This window comes from Megascapheus bottae, chromosome 24, assembly GCF_031878675.1.
Source record: "Megascapheus bottae isolate mThoBot1 chromosome 24, mThoBot2.hap1, whole genome shotgun sequence".
In the NCBI taxonomy this organism is placed as follows: Eukaryota; Metazoa; Chordata; class Mammalia; order Rodentia; family Geomyidae; genus Megascapheus; species Megascapheus bottae.
In genome coordinates this window covers 16,487,458-16,502,620 of record NC_143532.1, presented here as the reverse complement: position 1 = coordinate 16,502,620, position 15,163 = coordinate 16,487,458, and the positions used below count along the sequence as shown (strand labels likewise).

At 37.3% G+C, this 15,163-nt stretch overlaps 1 protein-coding gene across 3 annotated transcripts in view; it reads right to left on the bottom strand.

Annotated features, from left to right (window-relative positions):
* Cdh8 (cadherin 8) overlaps nt 1-15,163 on the bottom strand; it is a 299,684-nt gene that overhangs the window by 136,777 nt on the left and 147,744 nt on the right. For all 3 annotated transcript variants that reach the window (XM_090357535.1, XM_090357534.1, XM_090357533.1), the window contains exon 5: nt 2,845-3,012. In XM_090357535.1, the coding sequence (XP_090213661.1) occupies nt 2,845-3,012 (168 nt within the window). The remainder of the gene's footprint in view (nt 1-2,844; nt 3,013-15,163) is intronic.

The window sequence follows — 15,163 nt, the reverse complement described above, 5'->3', positions numbered from 1 at the left end:
TTGTTTCCCAGTTTGCCATATAATCGCAGGGGTCACCCAAGGGGATAGTCATTGCTGTCTGACATAAAATGTTAGGGTAATTTCAGCACCAAAAGATGCAATGTGTAACACACCAAAAGTCACTTGTGAGCTTTACTTTTATATTTACAGACTTTCAGACCATTTTTGATAAAATCCAATTACTACATTTCTGCTGTGCCCTGAAGCAAGCTCTTCAGACACATGAAACACCCTTCCTGTTACTAAAGGTTCTCATTGCTCTGAAGATGAACAACCCTACCTTGAAAACTCCCTACGCAAAATACAATTACAGAGTATTTTCCTTCTCCCATGGGGACAGTAAAATGTGTGTCTAATTACTAACGTGTCCTATTTTTATTCAAATCGGTTGATTTTGATGTGCCACTCACTTGTACTGGTGTACTGGAAGCTAGTGGCATGGTTCCTGGTCATTCATCCATCCTACCTCTAAAAAAGCCTACTCCTATTTTGCTTTTCCTAACATCTAGCCCTGGCATTCACAGTTGATATTACCCATTGCTTAGCAGGCCAAGCAGCCATCAAACATGTCCCACCGCCTAATTCTTTTTTTAATTGTTGGGATAATATATAGAGTGGTTACAGTTACATTTGTCAGGTAGTAGGTGCATTACTTCTCACACATTTATACCTCCCCTCATGTTTTTTTTTTTTCCCCTTTCCCTACCATCTAATTCTTATTTGAACTCAATCACTGGAGGCCTTGGATATAGTCATTTTTATTTTACCCAATATTAAAAGATTGGTTTAGTTAAGGACTTAAGTACTTTCCAGGAAGGAACCACTTTTTACTTCTTGTAGGGAAATAAAATCTCCTAGAATTCTATAGTCAAAGAGTTGGGGAACAAAAGCATTTTCCAAAAAGTTTTGCCCTAAGGTAGGCATTGAAATTTATAGTGTCAAACAGACCTCTCTCAAATCTCTCATAATTAATGTGCTGTTTGGATTTCCTTCAAATATTGTATTCCAGGAAACATTGGAGATTGTCTCTCTAGACACTTTTTATCAGATACATAAGGCCTCTTAGAGTCTCACCTACATCTGCTAGCTCTGAGAAACCAACAAAGGTACACTTCATACTCAATGTTATTCTGCTCACTTTCTCTTCATCTGCATCAGCATGATCCAAACTAGTAGTTATTAAATCACAGAAAAGAATATTTCATAAATTTTCTCTCACAGTTCTGAGAAAGAAGGCTTGCATATCACTGCACTAGATGTAATGGCAACTGGGAAAGAAATAAAGACGGAGAAATAGGATAAAAGAGATTGTGTTCTCTCGACCATTTTTGGGGAAAAAAAAGGAGTTGAATTATTGTTCAATTATGATTTGGCAGCTATAAAAGGTTCTACTCTTCTCCCTTTTATAATTTCATTTTCCCTTTAAGTAATTGTACAAAGATGTTACCATTTAACAATGTAGTACATGAATACAATGAATTTTAATCAATGTCAACCTTTTCATCATTTCCTTCATCCCTCGCGTTTCTAGCCCTTCTTTCAATTTCCTTAATTTTGTGGAATGCACGTTGAATTTTATGAATGCATCTTCTCTATTCTTTCTGCCTTGGATTTTCTACACATAAATTCTCAAGTTACATCAAATGTCTACTTTCAAACTCTTTTTTTTTCTGCAGCCCTTCTCTTATATTCCTTGTCTTTTCTCTTCTTTACAAGACTAGTTTCCTTTGGCCTTATTATTCCAAAAAAGGGGAGGAGGGATAAAACCACGAGACATTTATTCTAGTATCAGAAATATACTTGCCTATTTTATTTAACTAAAAAAACATACAATCAATCATTTGCCTTTGGCCATGATAAACTTCAAAGCATTTACCAAGCCAATATTTTATTATATTTCTACAGCTATCTCCTTGGCTCATCAGGGAATGATGTCTTTAACTTGAATGTCTACAAATAACTATATAATGAAGTAGTGAACGTGAAGATTAGCCGGGCAAATTTTATTCTCTCTTACTTCACTGGTACAAATTTAATCACTCTACTTAAAACCTGAAATCTTTTCCTGGCTTTCCAACGATCATAAGATGGAGATTGTGATTGCTCAAGAGTACACGCATCTTAGGGGAGTCTATGAAAGTTTGACAAAACTCCTTGTCTCTGAGATGCATGGAGAGGCGTTGCCTAGAAGACTGTAGATATTTTCAAATCGGAGGACAAACTCATCAGGTTAGAGTTGAGCGTTTGTTCACCACTGTCTGGCCCAGAGGTAGGAAGGGGGGTGTATTTTATGCCAAATTATTGGATTCTCAAATAAGACACAGAAATTTATACAGAAAGAGATAATAATGACTCAGTAGCTGTGTCATGCATTCTTATCATGCTCTAAAATATTCTGACTCTTTCTTTTGTCTTTTGTCAGTTATTGAGTCTGAGCTCCTACCTCAGGCACAGTCCCTGAGGCTTTGGGCTCAAGGCTAGTGCTGTACTATTTTGAGCCACAGTCCTCCTTCTGGTTTTCTGGTGGTTAATTGGAGTTTTGTGGAATTTCCTGCTCAGGATAGCTTTGAAACTGCAAACCTCCAATCTCAGCCTCCTTAGTAGCGAGGATTACTGGTATGAGCCACCAGTCCCTGGCTCATTCAGACTCACTATCCACTCGATATTTTCAAATGTTTTCCTGGCCTTCAAATCTTTATAATAAAGGATGAATGTGGCAGACAGGATAATGGATTCTTTTTAGGTACAGGAAAAATTGTACTCCATTGTGGCTAGCAGATTTTGGAATGTCACTGAAAACTGTAACACCAAGTGATACTCGTGTAGTAGCTTCAGTTCACTTACTCTGTGCGAATTTGGGAGGATTGTCATTCACGTCTGTGAGGGTGACTGTTAGTGTGGTGGTCCCAGACAGGCCACCAGAGTGTCCACCCATGTCTTTGGCTTGAATCACCACCAAGTACTCCTCCTTGGCTTCTCTGTCCATATTCGGAAGGGCAGTTTTTATAATAGCTGTGGGAGGAAATAAAAAAATGAAAAATGGCTTTCAGGCAAAGAGCTTTATTCATCAGTGAATGTGTGAATCAAACACATAAGCATCTCCCCCTCCTAACACACACACACACACACACACACACACACACACACACACAAACACACACAATGTACTCGCATTCAAGGGCATATATCAACTACCCACTCAGATAATTTTCTGTTTTCTGTTGACATTTAACTGCTGTGGATCTGTGATATCAACACTGAGAAAGACAGTAATCATAGACATTCATGGATGGCATTGCAAAAAAAAAGTTTATAATGCATAAATACTAACTTGTGAAAGTATATTTTCAAAAGTATACTGCCTACAAAATTAAAGTATAAATCATAACACATACTCATCCACCCAGGAAAGCCCAAGAAATGAAAGAATTCTACAATTTATCACAGACTCCAGATCTCCTACAGGATGAATAAATAGACAAATAGCTAGAAGGCTCTGAAGCCAAAGACAAATTATTCTGGAACTCACAAATACATTGGAAGGATCAAAGAACTAAATATGCTATTAGAATTAACTCAAATAAATACCACTCAGAACTAATAAGGTCAAATGTCTAAATCCTAAGAAGAGACTGCTGAAATACATGCACAAATTATTGAAATTATTGATTTAGTTACATCTTGTCTAATGTGAAATAGAAAAGTAAAATACAAATGAAAAATATGAGAAAATCACTACTACTAATATCTTAGTGCCTTCAGAAGCATGTAGACTTCTATGTTTCATGAATAAATAGTATAATATTGAAAGTTGTTTTGTAAAATTCTGAAGTTATTTGGAAAAATATTTAGCTCTCTACCTTTATAGCATTTTTCATAAATAATTATCACTGACATTGTGTAGTACATTATTTTAAGATAATATATAACTAACTCTCTGTACATCACCCTGACAATAAAAATGATTTAAAAATGGCAAAATGATCTTTATATGTCTATGCATATATATAGGCATTACATGTATATACACGTATGTAATTCTAGCTACTCAAAAGGATGAGATCTGTAAATCGATGTTCAGAGCCAGCACAGGCAGGAAAATATCTGAGAATCTTATCTTCAAGTAAACAAGTACAACAACAACAACAACAACAAAAAACAGAATTAGGGGTGTGGCTCCAGTGGTACAGAGTGAAAAATCTTGAACAGCACCTTGGTCCTAAGTTCAAGTCCCAGTATGCACATACGTGTGTGTGTGTGTGTGTGTGTGTGTGTGTGTGTGTGTGTGTGCGTGTGTGTGTGTGTAATAGCAATGATTTTGTCAAGATCTGTATACTTGACCTTTCAGGCTACTTGAAGGAAAGTGTTCCTGAAACTTTCTCAGAATTAGAGCAGAACTGGATGCTGTATTCTCATCACTTTAATATATTGTGAGAATGGAAGTTTTTAAAAAGCACTCCACTGTGATGTCTCTCAGTCACTAAGATATAAAATACTTTTGTGACTCAGTTCAAAATAGCATACTCGTGTTCCTGTTGCTGAGTTTTATCAGAATAGCAGTGAAGTAGCACAGTTGCAGGAGAAAGAGGGCTTGTTTATTCAGCAGGAGAAAAATCCTCTGTGGATCTCCACCAATTACAGAATCCAAGCCGCCCTCCAATGTTGATAAACACTGTTCCTTACCATTTTACCAACAAGTATATCCACAAGTGTGGTTCCCCTATGAATGCTCTTTCATAATTGAAGTCAAGAAAGTTAGGTTTCTTATCTTCCTGGCATTGTTGTCCATGTACAAAACAAAATTTCAGAAACCTATCAGGACTCAAAAATTCCACCTGCTTAAATGAAGATAATAGGCTCTCATAGTTGGTATTGTGAAATTATATAAAACAACTCCCCTTTTCTGGGTCCACAGTAGTTGCTTGCTTACCATATTGTTTCCTTTTTCTTCCTCTGACCCCTCCCACATTGTACTGAATGCATATTGCCATGGTTAGTGAGAAGGCTGAGCATTCTCTAGTCTTTTCCTCTATGTGTACTACCCACTCTATACCCTTAGCAAGGGCAAGTGACCATAATAGATTGTCCACTCCATTGATTTCTGGTAGTTTGTTAGATTTCACTAATACAGAATACTCTAGGTGATTGTAAACACTGAACCAGACCTTTCCCACAGATCAGTGTCCCATCATGGATCCTTTACATTTATCAGTTCCGTATACTCATATAGCAAAACTCCAACAACCATCCCCAAATTGGCCTGTTCATTCCTTTGTTCCTCCAACCCTCACATGGTTAGAGTGCCTCTCTTTGGATGCTTCATCGATATTATTCTTAACAGTATTATCCCTTTGTCTTAAATCTGAGAAAACCCTATTTGGGCCAAGATAAGAAAAAAAAAGATGGTTAGGGTGTAAAGACTTTACCCAAGTGTCACATATTATGGCAGAATATCCCTTTTATACAGACATTTTACACTGCACGAGTAATTCAGTAGTATAAGACGTTATAGTGCAGAGATTAGCATCTGGAAGAAGCAGAGCAAGAATATCTCCTTAGCTTTAAAATAAGCCCTACTAAGCTAGAGTTCCTTGAGATAACCCCATTGGAAAGCAGTATACCTAAGGAGAGTTTTGGTTTTTCCCATTTTCTTCTGAAGTTCTGGGAGTCACTTTCCTGATTGCTTAAGGCAAGCAGAGATTCTCCTCATGGTTTTGCAGGACCTGATACCTGCCTGGTTGCCAGCTGGCAGTTGAAGTTGTGTACTATCCACCTTGCTTGCGTGCCTTAGTTCACCCTGCCTCTGGTCTCAGCCCATAATGAGAAACTGCTCATTACCAAATCCAAGACAGAATTTCAGGAACTTTTTACTCTACCACTTTGTCATGTTCACTGGGATTTTTTTGTTTTGTTTTGTTTTCAGTGAACATGACACAAAGAAAGATCTAGGAAAACTGAAAGCTCTTCTGGGTTCTCCTATCCTGCCTTCATATCCACAACTCATTACACAGTTTGAACTAATTTGGGAGTTATGACATGATATTCATAATTGTCTATTAAAATTGCCTTACGTTCCTTTGTTTCTCCTGCTCTGGCTCAGATTTTTCTCCTAAGTATCATATGCTTTCTCCTAAGCATCTTAGCTTTCAGCTGTTTATAGACCAGAGAGGAAAGTCCCTATTTTAAAAATCATTGTTCGCCATTTAGAACTACCCAGCACAGAGCAGAAAATATAGTAATTAGGACAAGCTATTTTCCCTCTTGAATTTGAGAAGTGAAAACTTTGAACCTGTGAATACTAAAAGGTGACTAACTGTCCACTAAATAGCATTTCTTTCCATTTTCATCTTTGATTTTTAACCAGGCACACAGAAGATTCAAATCATCATTTGCCAAATAAACATCTTAGTGGGCATTTTAATACTCTTTCATTGCCTAAGACAGAACAGATGTCTCTTTTCACTCTATTCTTTCACTTTTCCTTTTACTATCTTACTTTCTCCTTTATTCTTTTTTTTTTTTTGGCAGGACAGGGTTTTGAAGTCAGGATGCTGCATTTACAGTTTGAGGTTCTCTAGCCTTCTTGCACAGATTATTTCGAGATAAAGCCTTGCTTTTGTTGTTGTCATTTTTTAGCCAGAGTCCATGGCTAGTCTGTGTTCCTTCTAATTTATACTTCTTGTCCATAGCTCGGATGACAGGTGCCAGGTACCACACTCCTTTCCTCAAATGGGAGTGTGCCACAAACCATTCTGCCTTCGACGGACAACACTGTGGTAGAGATGACAGGTTCATGCCACTGGGCTCTAGTTTTTGGTTGAGAAGAAGTCACAAACTTTTTGCTTGACTAGGTTTAAATCATGATGCTCCCGAACTCAGCCTCTCTCCTAGAGCTCCTTTTCTCATAGGTGTAAAGGAACAGTGATGTTTATGATCCTTCCTTGTGCGCAATCAAATATTCTCAATAACCAGGGGTGTGATTATAGAAGCATGATCAGCCACTTTATCACACCTTCTGTCTTAGATTTTCAAAATTTCGGAACACAGTGATGGTTCTGGACTTTACATCTAGATTTTCCTACAATTCTCTGTCCTTAAGATAAATCATGAAAACTTCCCGTGACATACTTTTTCTTTTCTTTAACATTGCAAAGCCCTCATAGTTTGTAACAAAATCAAGCTGGCTTCAATCATGCTGAATGGAGGATTAATGTTTCATTGGCCTGTAGTAGGAGGTGAACAACACTGTCAGATGTAGAGCCTAGCTGAAAGGCATAGGTCTCTGGCTATCTGGCTATAAAGGCTATAACTGGTCCCAGGTTCCTTTCAGTTTCTCCCTACTTGTGTCCACTATTAGGAGAACAGGCCTCTCTTTCAGTACCTCCCACCATCATGGTGTTCTGGCTAAGTGTATGAGGTCAAGCACTCATAGCCTGAGTTCTCTGAGATTGACAGCCAAATAAATATCTCCACCTATTCAGCTGTTTCTTCCAGTCACAGTGATGAAAACCTGACTGCCACTCTGGCCCGACTGGATTGACAGCAGCATCACCTCATAGTAGATTAGGATGAGAAATGAAACAATTATCCTTTAGAAGAGTTTCTGTAAAACTCCATTTAAAAATCTAATCTAATTAGATAATGAAAACACTCACTCCCTGAGAACTGCATTCAGTGGAGATTTCAACTTGCCACTGGGGAAAGTAAAAAGTACGAGATTGGAGGTGAACTGTGTTCTGAGTATTAAGTACAAGAAGGGATAGTCTTGTTCTGAAATCAGCATTTGATTACTCTGCTGTGAATAGACTGATGTGCTTGATTTTCTGGTATTTAAAAGACATGGTTTTATCTTTCCTTTATTCAATCAAATGGAGATTTCCCTGGTGCAAAAGTTTAAGAATATAAATCCTAGCCTGAACTAAGTTCTCCCTCATTCTAAACAGCTGTTCCTTACATCTTATCATCTAGGGAATACTTCTGATTGGAATCCATCTCAGACGCCTCAAAAATGTAAAACTTGTGCATGTGTTTCCTTTCCATTGTCTTTAGCATTATCATTTGAGAAGCATTTTATATCTGTCACGAAGGCTTCTTCTTCATCGTCTTCTTCTTTATAATTTTTATGATATCGCCAGATTGAGAGGCTCCACAAGAAAAAGCAAGGGATGCTGATTAACTCTTTTGTCATTTCGAAGGCTGATTACTGTAATTCTCTCCTTGTGGGTCTCACAGATTGTGCCGCTCGAAGATTGCAGTTGATATAAAAATGCTGTGCTAGACTCCTCTTTTGAATAAGTCTTGTTGAACGTATTATCCCCGTTATGAACTCCTCACTTTGTTATCCTTAGAAACCCTGCAGAACCAATGTGTAAGCATTGTCTTACTCTCTGTGAAAAAGGGCCTTTCAGTTATGAGGTTAAGTGGTACTAAATCACACAAGACAACTCCTTTCAGAGATTCATGTACCACACCCATACTTTTGTCTTGGATTTCTGATTTATTCTCTGTGTTAATGTATATGAAAGGTAAAGTATATACAATTAAGGATGAAGCCAACACATAAATACCAAATACTAATAATCAATTACTAATAGCTAATAAGTGTAGCACTTATTAATATTTCAATAAAGAACTCAATCTAAGATAATCATTTTTTCTTCATTTGACACTTCAAATGTTTTAGCTTTTATGCTCAGTTTTCTCTATGATATTTTCACTTGGATTACATTTTATTATCATTAGTTGTACAGAGGGATACAATGTATCTAATTTAAATTAAATATTATTCATGGAGAAATGACAAATTACTGGTTATAATTTTGCAAACAAAAAGTATGCAGAACTAAACAGGCATTAAAAATACGTTGCAAGGCCAGAAACAGTGGATCATGTCTGTAATCCTACCTACTCAGGAGACTTAGATCTAAGGATTGCACTTTGAAACTAGCTGGGAATGTTTGTGAGAAGAGAAGGGAAGCTGTGGTTCAAGTGGTAGAGGGCTAGACTTCAGTAAGATTCCTCCATGTCCCAGCCCTGAGTTCAAGTCTCCAATACCAGGTATTATAAGAAGAAGGAAGAGGAGGAGAAAGAGAAGGAGGAGGGAGAGGAGGGAGAGGAGGGAGAAGAAAAAGAAGAAGAAGAAGAAGGAGGAGGAGGAGGAGGAGGAGGAGGAGGAGGAGGAGAAGGAGGAGGAGAAGGAGGAGGAGGAGAAGAGTCCATTACAATACAAACTTATATAAACTTATAAATATATTTTTTCATATCTATGTTTTATGTACACATAAGAAAAACAGAATTTAATTAGTGGTTCAATGGCAATAATAGGCATAAATGCATGCTCGTTTTTGTTTAATTATAGATACCACAAGATGGTATATTCAACTTCCAGCTTCCAAAATGTAATGCCTCTATACAAATATTACCAGGTTAAAACCAGACTTTTAATTTAGCATTCGAATCTCCACATGATTTGTCCCCACGCATCCTTAACTGCCATTCTCTGTAGAGCCTGTGCATTTTGCACAGACTTTTCACACACTGTCCTGTTTTCACCAGGTTCAGCATACAACAGCTTTGCCAACTCCTCCCTTCTTTTTTCTACCTCTTAAAATTCCATTTATCTTTTCAGGCCCAGGTCTGTTGTCTCACCAGCCCGGAAGCATTCCCAGGTAGAACTAATTACTCTCTTGCTGTAGCTCTTTGACACTTTTGTGAACTTACTTAGAACACATAATTTTATGAGTTTTTTTTCCTCCATTTTACTGCCGCTCTTACTATAGCAACTTGTGCAGATAGCCAATTACTATATACAGAAACCATGTTTTAATCATCCTTGCCTGGACAGACGGTGACACTATCCTTGATACACAATAAGATATTCAACAAATGTGACAGGGGAGAAACAAACTATGAGAAAGTACAAAGAAATGAAACAAAAAGAAAGAAAATTATGAGCTTTCAAAAATGGCTACTGGGTATTTTCAAGTTGTTTTTGTAATTCCACAACAGTAGGACACTTAAATTCCAACCCCAGTCTAAATTAATTAACTAAATGAAACAAAAGCTGAAGAGATAGCCCATTCCCCACAAACCCAAGAATTACAGCTCAAGGTTATAGCAGATCACGAGGGGGAGAAAATAACAAATTCAGTGAATGTCAGTGAGTGTGTTTGTAGACTGAAATTACTCAGGGGTTCTCACTGTTTGCAGAGATATTGTCCTAATTTCATAATTGACATTTGAGTTATTAACTACACATATCAGTATAAATTTGCAGTGTTCCAATATTTCATATGTACACCGGAGTCCTTGAACACAGAGTGGCACCGAGGTTTTGCATTTCCTAGTAATATTTTCTGAAGTTGACGATTCAAGTAGGTGGGTGAGTTAGTGAAGCAAACCATTTTCTGATATGTTTGCTTTGTTCACAAATGTTGGCTAGTATCACTTGTCAGTTTTGACAAACATACAGACATAACAGTACAATTCCCCTAGAATGTTGGGTAGGAAAACTTCATTCAGTTTCCAGAAGATGAAATTTTATGATCACATCCTGTCAGGGGTTTGAAATGTGACCTCAGCAATGAAAAGACTTAGGCAAGGTCACAGACATTATTCCCAAACAAAGATTCCAATCTTGGTCACTACAATCTCACTTATGAATTAGTAATGAAATAATAATGCTGCTTTTGCTAACAAAAAAATACCTCCACAGATTGCTTAATAAGGTATTTACCCAATCACCTCTTCCCATATTATCACAGCATCTTAATGAGTCTGACAGGTAACATTTTTATACTAATTTTGTTTGTTAACCTCTTCATGTCCTGTATCATTTGTATTTGAACATTTTTGATAAAAATCACCAAATGGTTTTTAAAGTGGTTTAAATCAGTGCATTGAGCATCACTTAAGTATCTCAATATGTAAAAATAGTTTTCTTACAGGAGGTTTTTTGTAATAATAAAGTATAATCTTAGAGTAAGAACTTATAATTTCTCTTTTTTTTTTGTCAGCCATGGTTCTTGAACTCAGTGCTTAGGGGCTGTCCCTGAGCTCTTTTCCTCAAGACTAGTGCTCTATCCCTTTGGGGTTTATGGTAGTTAATTCGAGATAAGAGTCTGATGGACTTTCCTGTCTGGACTGGCTTTGAACCATCATTCTCAGATCTCAGCATTCTGACTAGCTAGGATTACAAGCTTGAGCCACCAGCACTCAACTTTTGTGCAAATCACAGCAAACTCTATGTTCACATCACTTTGAACTAACACATAAAATCCATATATAGGGATCAACAATCTCACTCAATCTCTATATGATTTTTCTTTTCTTTCTCTCTTTCTCTTTCTTTCTTTCTTCTTTCTTTCTTTCTTTCTTTCTTTCTTTCTTTCTTTCTTTCTTTCCTTCCTTCTTTCTTTCTTGTCAGTCCTGGGGATTGAACTAAGGACCTGGGCACTGTCTTTGAGCTTTCTCAAGGCTAGCACTCTGTCACTTGAGCCACAGATGCACTTCCAGCTTTTTCTTTGTATGTGGTACCTCAAACCAAATGCGGGGCTTCCTGCATGCTAGGTGAGTACTCTACCACTAGGCCACACTCCTAACCCTCAGTCTCTGTATTTTATAAGACAACATGTATAGTGAGTTCAGAGTATGGCATGTTATTGTAGCTCATAGATTTTCCTGTTAAATAATTCTTCACAGGCCACTGTTTCCAGTATCAACACATGGCTAGCCAATAATGGGTGCTACTTAAACTGCCAGTTTTAAGTTTCATTGAAATGCCTGCAATTATTCCTATTCAGAATGTAGGTGAGATTTCTTTTCCTCTGAATGAAAACACTTCCAGGGATTCCTCAAAAAAAATCAAGTGGACCTATTTCTATGAAGAACATGATGGTCCCATTCTTTCCTTAAATCATAATTCAGATAACGAATTACATGGATAATAAATATGGATGTTTCCAAAAAAGCCAAAGGGAAATTCTCTATAAAATTTTAAGGCTTTTCTCTGGTGATTCAGACCTGGATCAGATAAGAACAGAAGGAGAGAGAAGCAGTTTAGTGATGGAATAAAACATGAATTTGCCCACTAAGACATGGAGCCAAGATTCAAACATGCATCTTAAGAAAGTTAGGGAACTATTTTCAACTCTTGGGAACTCAGTCCTTGAACATATTACATGCTGTTATACTTCCTTACCAGAGACTATGTGACATACCACCTGATATTGTTCACAAAGCAAAATGGAACCTCAGAACAAACTTTACAGAAATTGGTCTTATCCCCAAATGTTTAAGAGGTCATTGTTCTTCTCATACTCCAAAGAAGCTTCATGGTAACCAGACATTAATGAGACATGAGATATGCCATGTTTTGTTCATCATACCCTGCCTATACACATAAGTAGGATATGGTGTTTTAAGAGTCCTTATTTGATCACAATTCGGGTTTGTTTCTGTTTTTTCTTAGCTGCAGGAGTTGTAAGTGACTTGCACTACCAGGGTGGTAATGAGGGTGACACGGTTTGTATCATCTCTGTTTCTAGTTTCTGTAGACTTACACGAAGATAGTTGTTACCTGACAGGGTTTTTTGTTTTGTTTTGGTTTTGGTATGGTTGTTTTTGAAGATATGATATGTGTAAAATAATCAAAAAGTAACTTTACAAACCTGATCATAATGATCTGATCAGTACTACAATTATCGTATCTTCCCCTTAGGTTGCAGGAGCTTGCATACCTGTGGCTTATTGCACCAAACTCTAGTAAAACATGGTCACAATCGGATTCCACTGTTTAACACAGCACAGAGAAGTCAAAAGCCAGGATGGAACCATTCAATCCTTTCCATTATAGTAGCTGCCACCAGGGGCATCAAACTTCTGCTAATGGCTTGGCTAGATTCTCAATAAGAATCAAACACTGGATACTCAACTTAAAAAAACAGCAATATTCCAGGGCTAGTGGTTTTTCTTTGTCTGCCAAAGAGGATTATAAACCACTGACATACAAAATGTGAAAGGAGTTCAACAACTGACTACAGGACAAATTGCATGCTAGTGTCACTTGAAATTCGGACAACTTGGTTCTTTTGCAATAATTCAGGGAGTGCACATTTCACAAGTTACCCGAGATAATCTCCTCAGTACTGCTTTTGTTCTTTCAATTCAATTCCCTCCTAGACCCTTTTGTTACATCCCACAAATTCTGGTTTTGAAATCTTCCTACATTCTTCTTGAGGGAGGCAGGATCTTACTTCCCAACAGTGAGTTCCATCTTTTCCTTTACATTATCTCTCAAAACAGAAGTTGCCTCTACCCTCCTGCCTCTTCAGAGATTAATCCACACTTAATCAGATCAATGCCTATGAAAGACTTAGATCCACTATGGATATAACCACACTTGCCCCTTCTTTAACCTCCTTCATTGTAGTGGTCATTACTTATAACTATTGTAGTCCTTTTCTTTTTGAATTCATAGTAGACCACTTTCAGCTCCCATTGAGCACATACAAGTGTTCATACTTATGTGTGTTACTATGTGTGTCTGTGTCTCTCTGTTTCCCTCAGACACACTTATACAGATACACATACACACACACACACACACACACACACACACACACACACACACACACACACACACACACACTGGGTCTATTTTATACAGAAAATAGAAAAGAAGAAAAAACTAGTATAAGTAAATAACCTATAAGGAAGGAGTTCATAATACAAGTACAGGATGTACTGAAACACCTGTTATACAGTAAATAGGATGGCCAGTACCAAAGATACAGCACTGAAGAGACATCTAGAGGCCAAGTTGACAGACCATGTCAGAAAGCTCAGCGTTTGTTTCAACACACAAAGCTACATGAAGTAGAATAACCCAGTTTAACATTCACTGGATTTCTGGCCTTAACCTTTCCCTTTGTCAACCATGGAGATGGCCATATAGCTGGTAGAAAAAAATAACTGAAGGAAATATGGGCAGATTGCAAAATGAATTCATCACTGGTCCTCATGCATAAACTCCTTTTTTTTTTTTTTTTGCTGGTCATTCGTGGACTAGAACTCTGGGCCTGGGCACTGTCCATGAGCTCTTTAGCTCAAGGGTAGCCCTCTACCATTTGAGCTACAGTGCTACTTCTGATTTTCTAGTGGTTCATTGGTGATAAGACTGATGGACGTTCCTGCCCAAATTGGCCTTGAATCATGATCCTTAGGTCTCAGCTTCCTGAGTAGAATTGTAGGCATGAGGTCACATATGCCCAGCTACATAAACACATTTGATTCTTTATTTTTTCCAGAGGACTGAACTTAGGACCTTGCACTTGCCAGGCAAGAGCTCTTCTGCTGAGCTAAATCCCCAACCCCAACACTTGTTTTAATCAAAATTTATTTTTTGTGCTAGTCCTGGGGCTTGAACTCAGGACTCAGCTATTTCCTTTTCTTTTTCAGTCATACCTTAATTTTTTTTTAAATTTAGACTATTTTTATTATATTTAACTAGTTGTACAAAGGAGTTGCTATTCCTCAAAGCTGTTTATGAATATAGTGTGTCTGGATCACTGTTACACATTCAACATGCTTGCCCACCCCTACATATTGACTTTTTTTTAACCATTTAACAATCATGTCTGTGTCATCACTTCAATATCATTTTTCCCCTCCGACCTGCCCCTTCCCTTTATCAGTTCTATGGTATACATGTTGAATACTTGTCTACCTTCCCCTCTTCCCTCCTTCATTTTTCTACCTCTTCTTTGGTAAGAAAATGGAAAGGCTTGGGAAAAAAATTATATTAAAGGAAGCCAGGTACAGATAAATGGTTTCCTTTATTTGTCGTAGCTAGAAGGTGTCTACAAACCTGTAAGTAAACATACTGGGTGGTAAGCAGATGAATTAACGAAAGTATTATAGACTCTATGGATAGTGCAAATAGTATAATTCTTTAAAAACACTAAGTCAATTCAGGTATACAAGGTTATTGACATGGTTTTGGAGCTATAACTACATAGACATAAAAATCTATGATGGGATATATACTCTATAGACAAAATGTTATATAATATAGATTGATATGTATCTATGACATACAAAGTCTCAGCTCAATTTTAATTATGTTCTAAAATTTATGTGCCAGTGATTGTATATAGAGATTCCC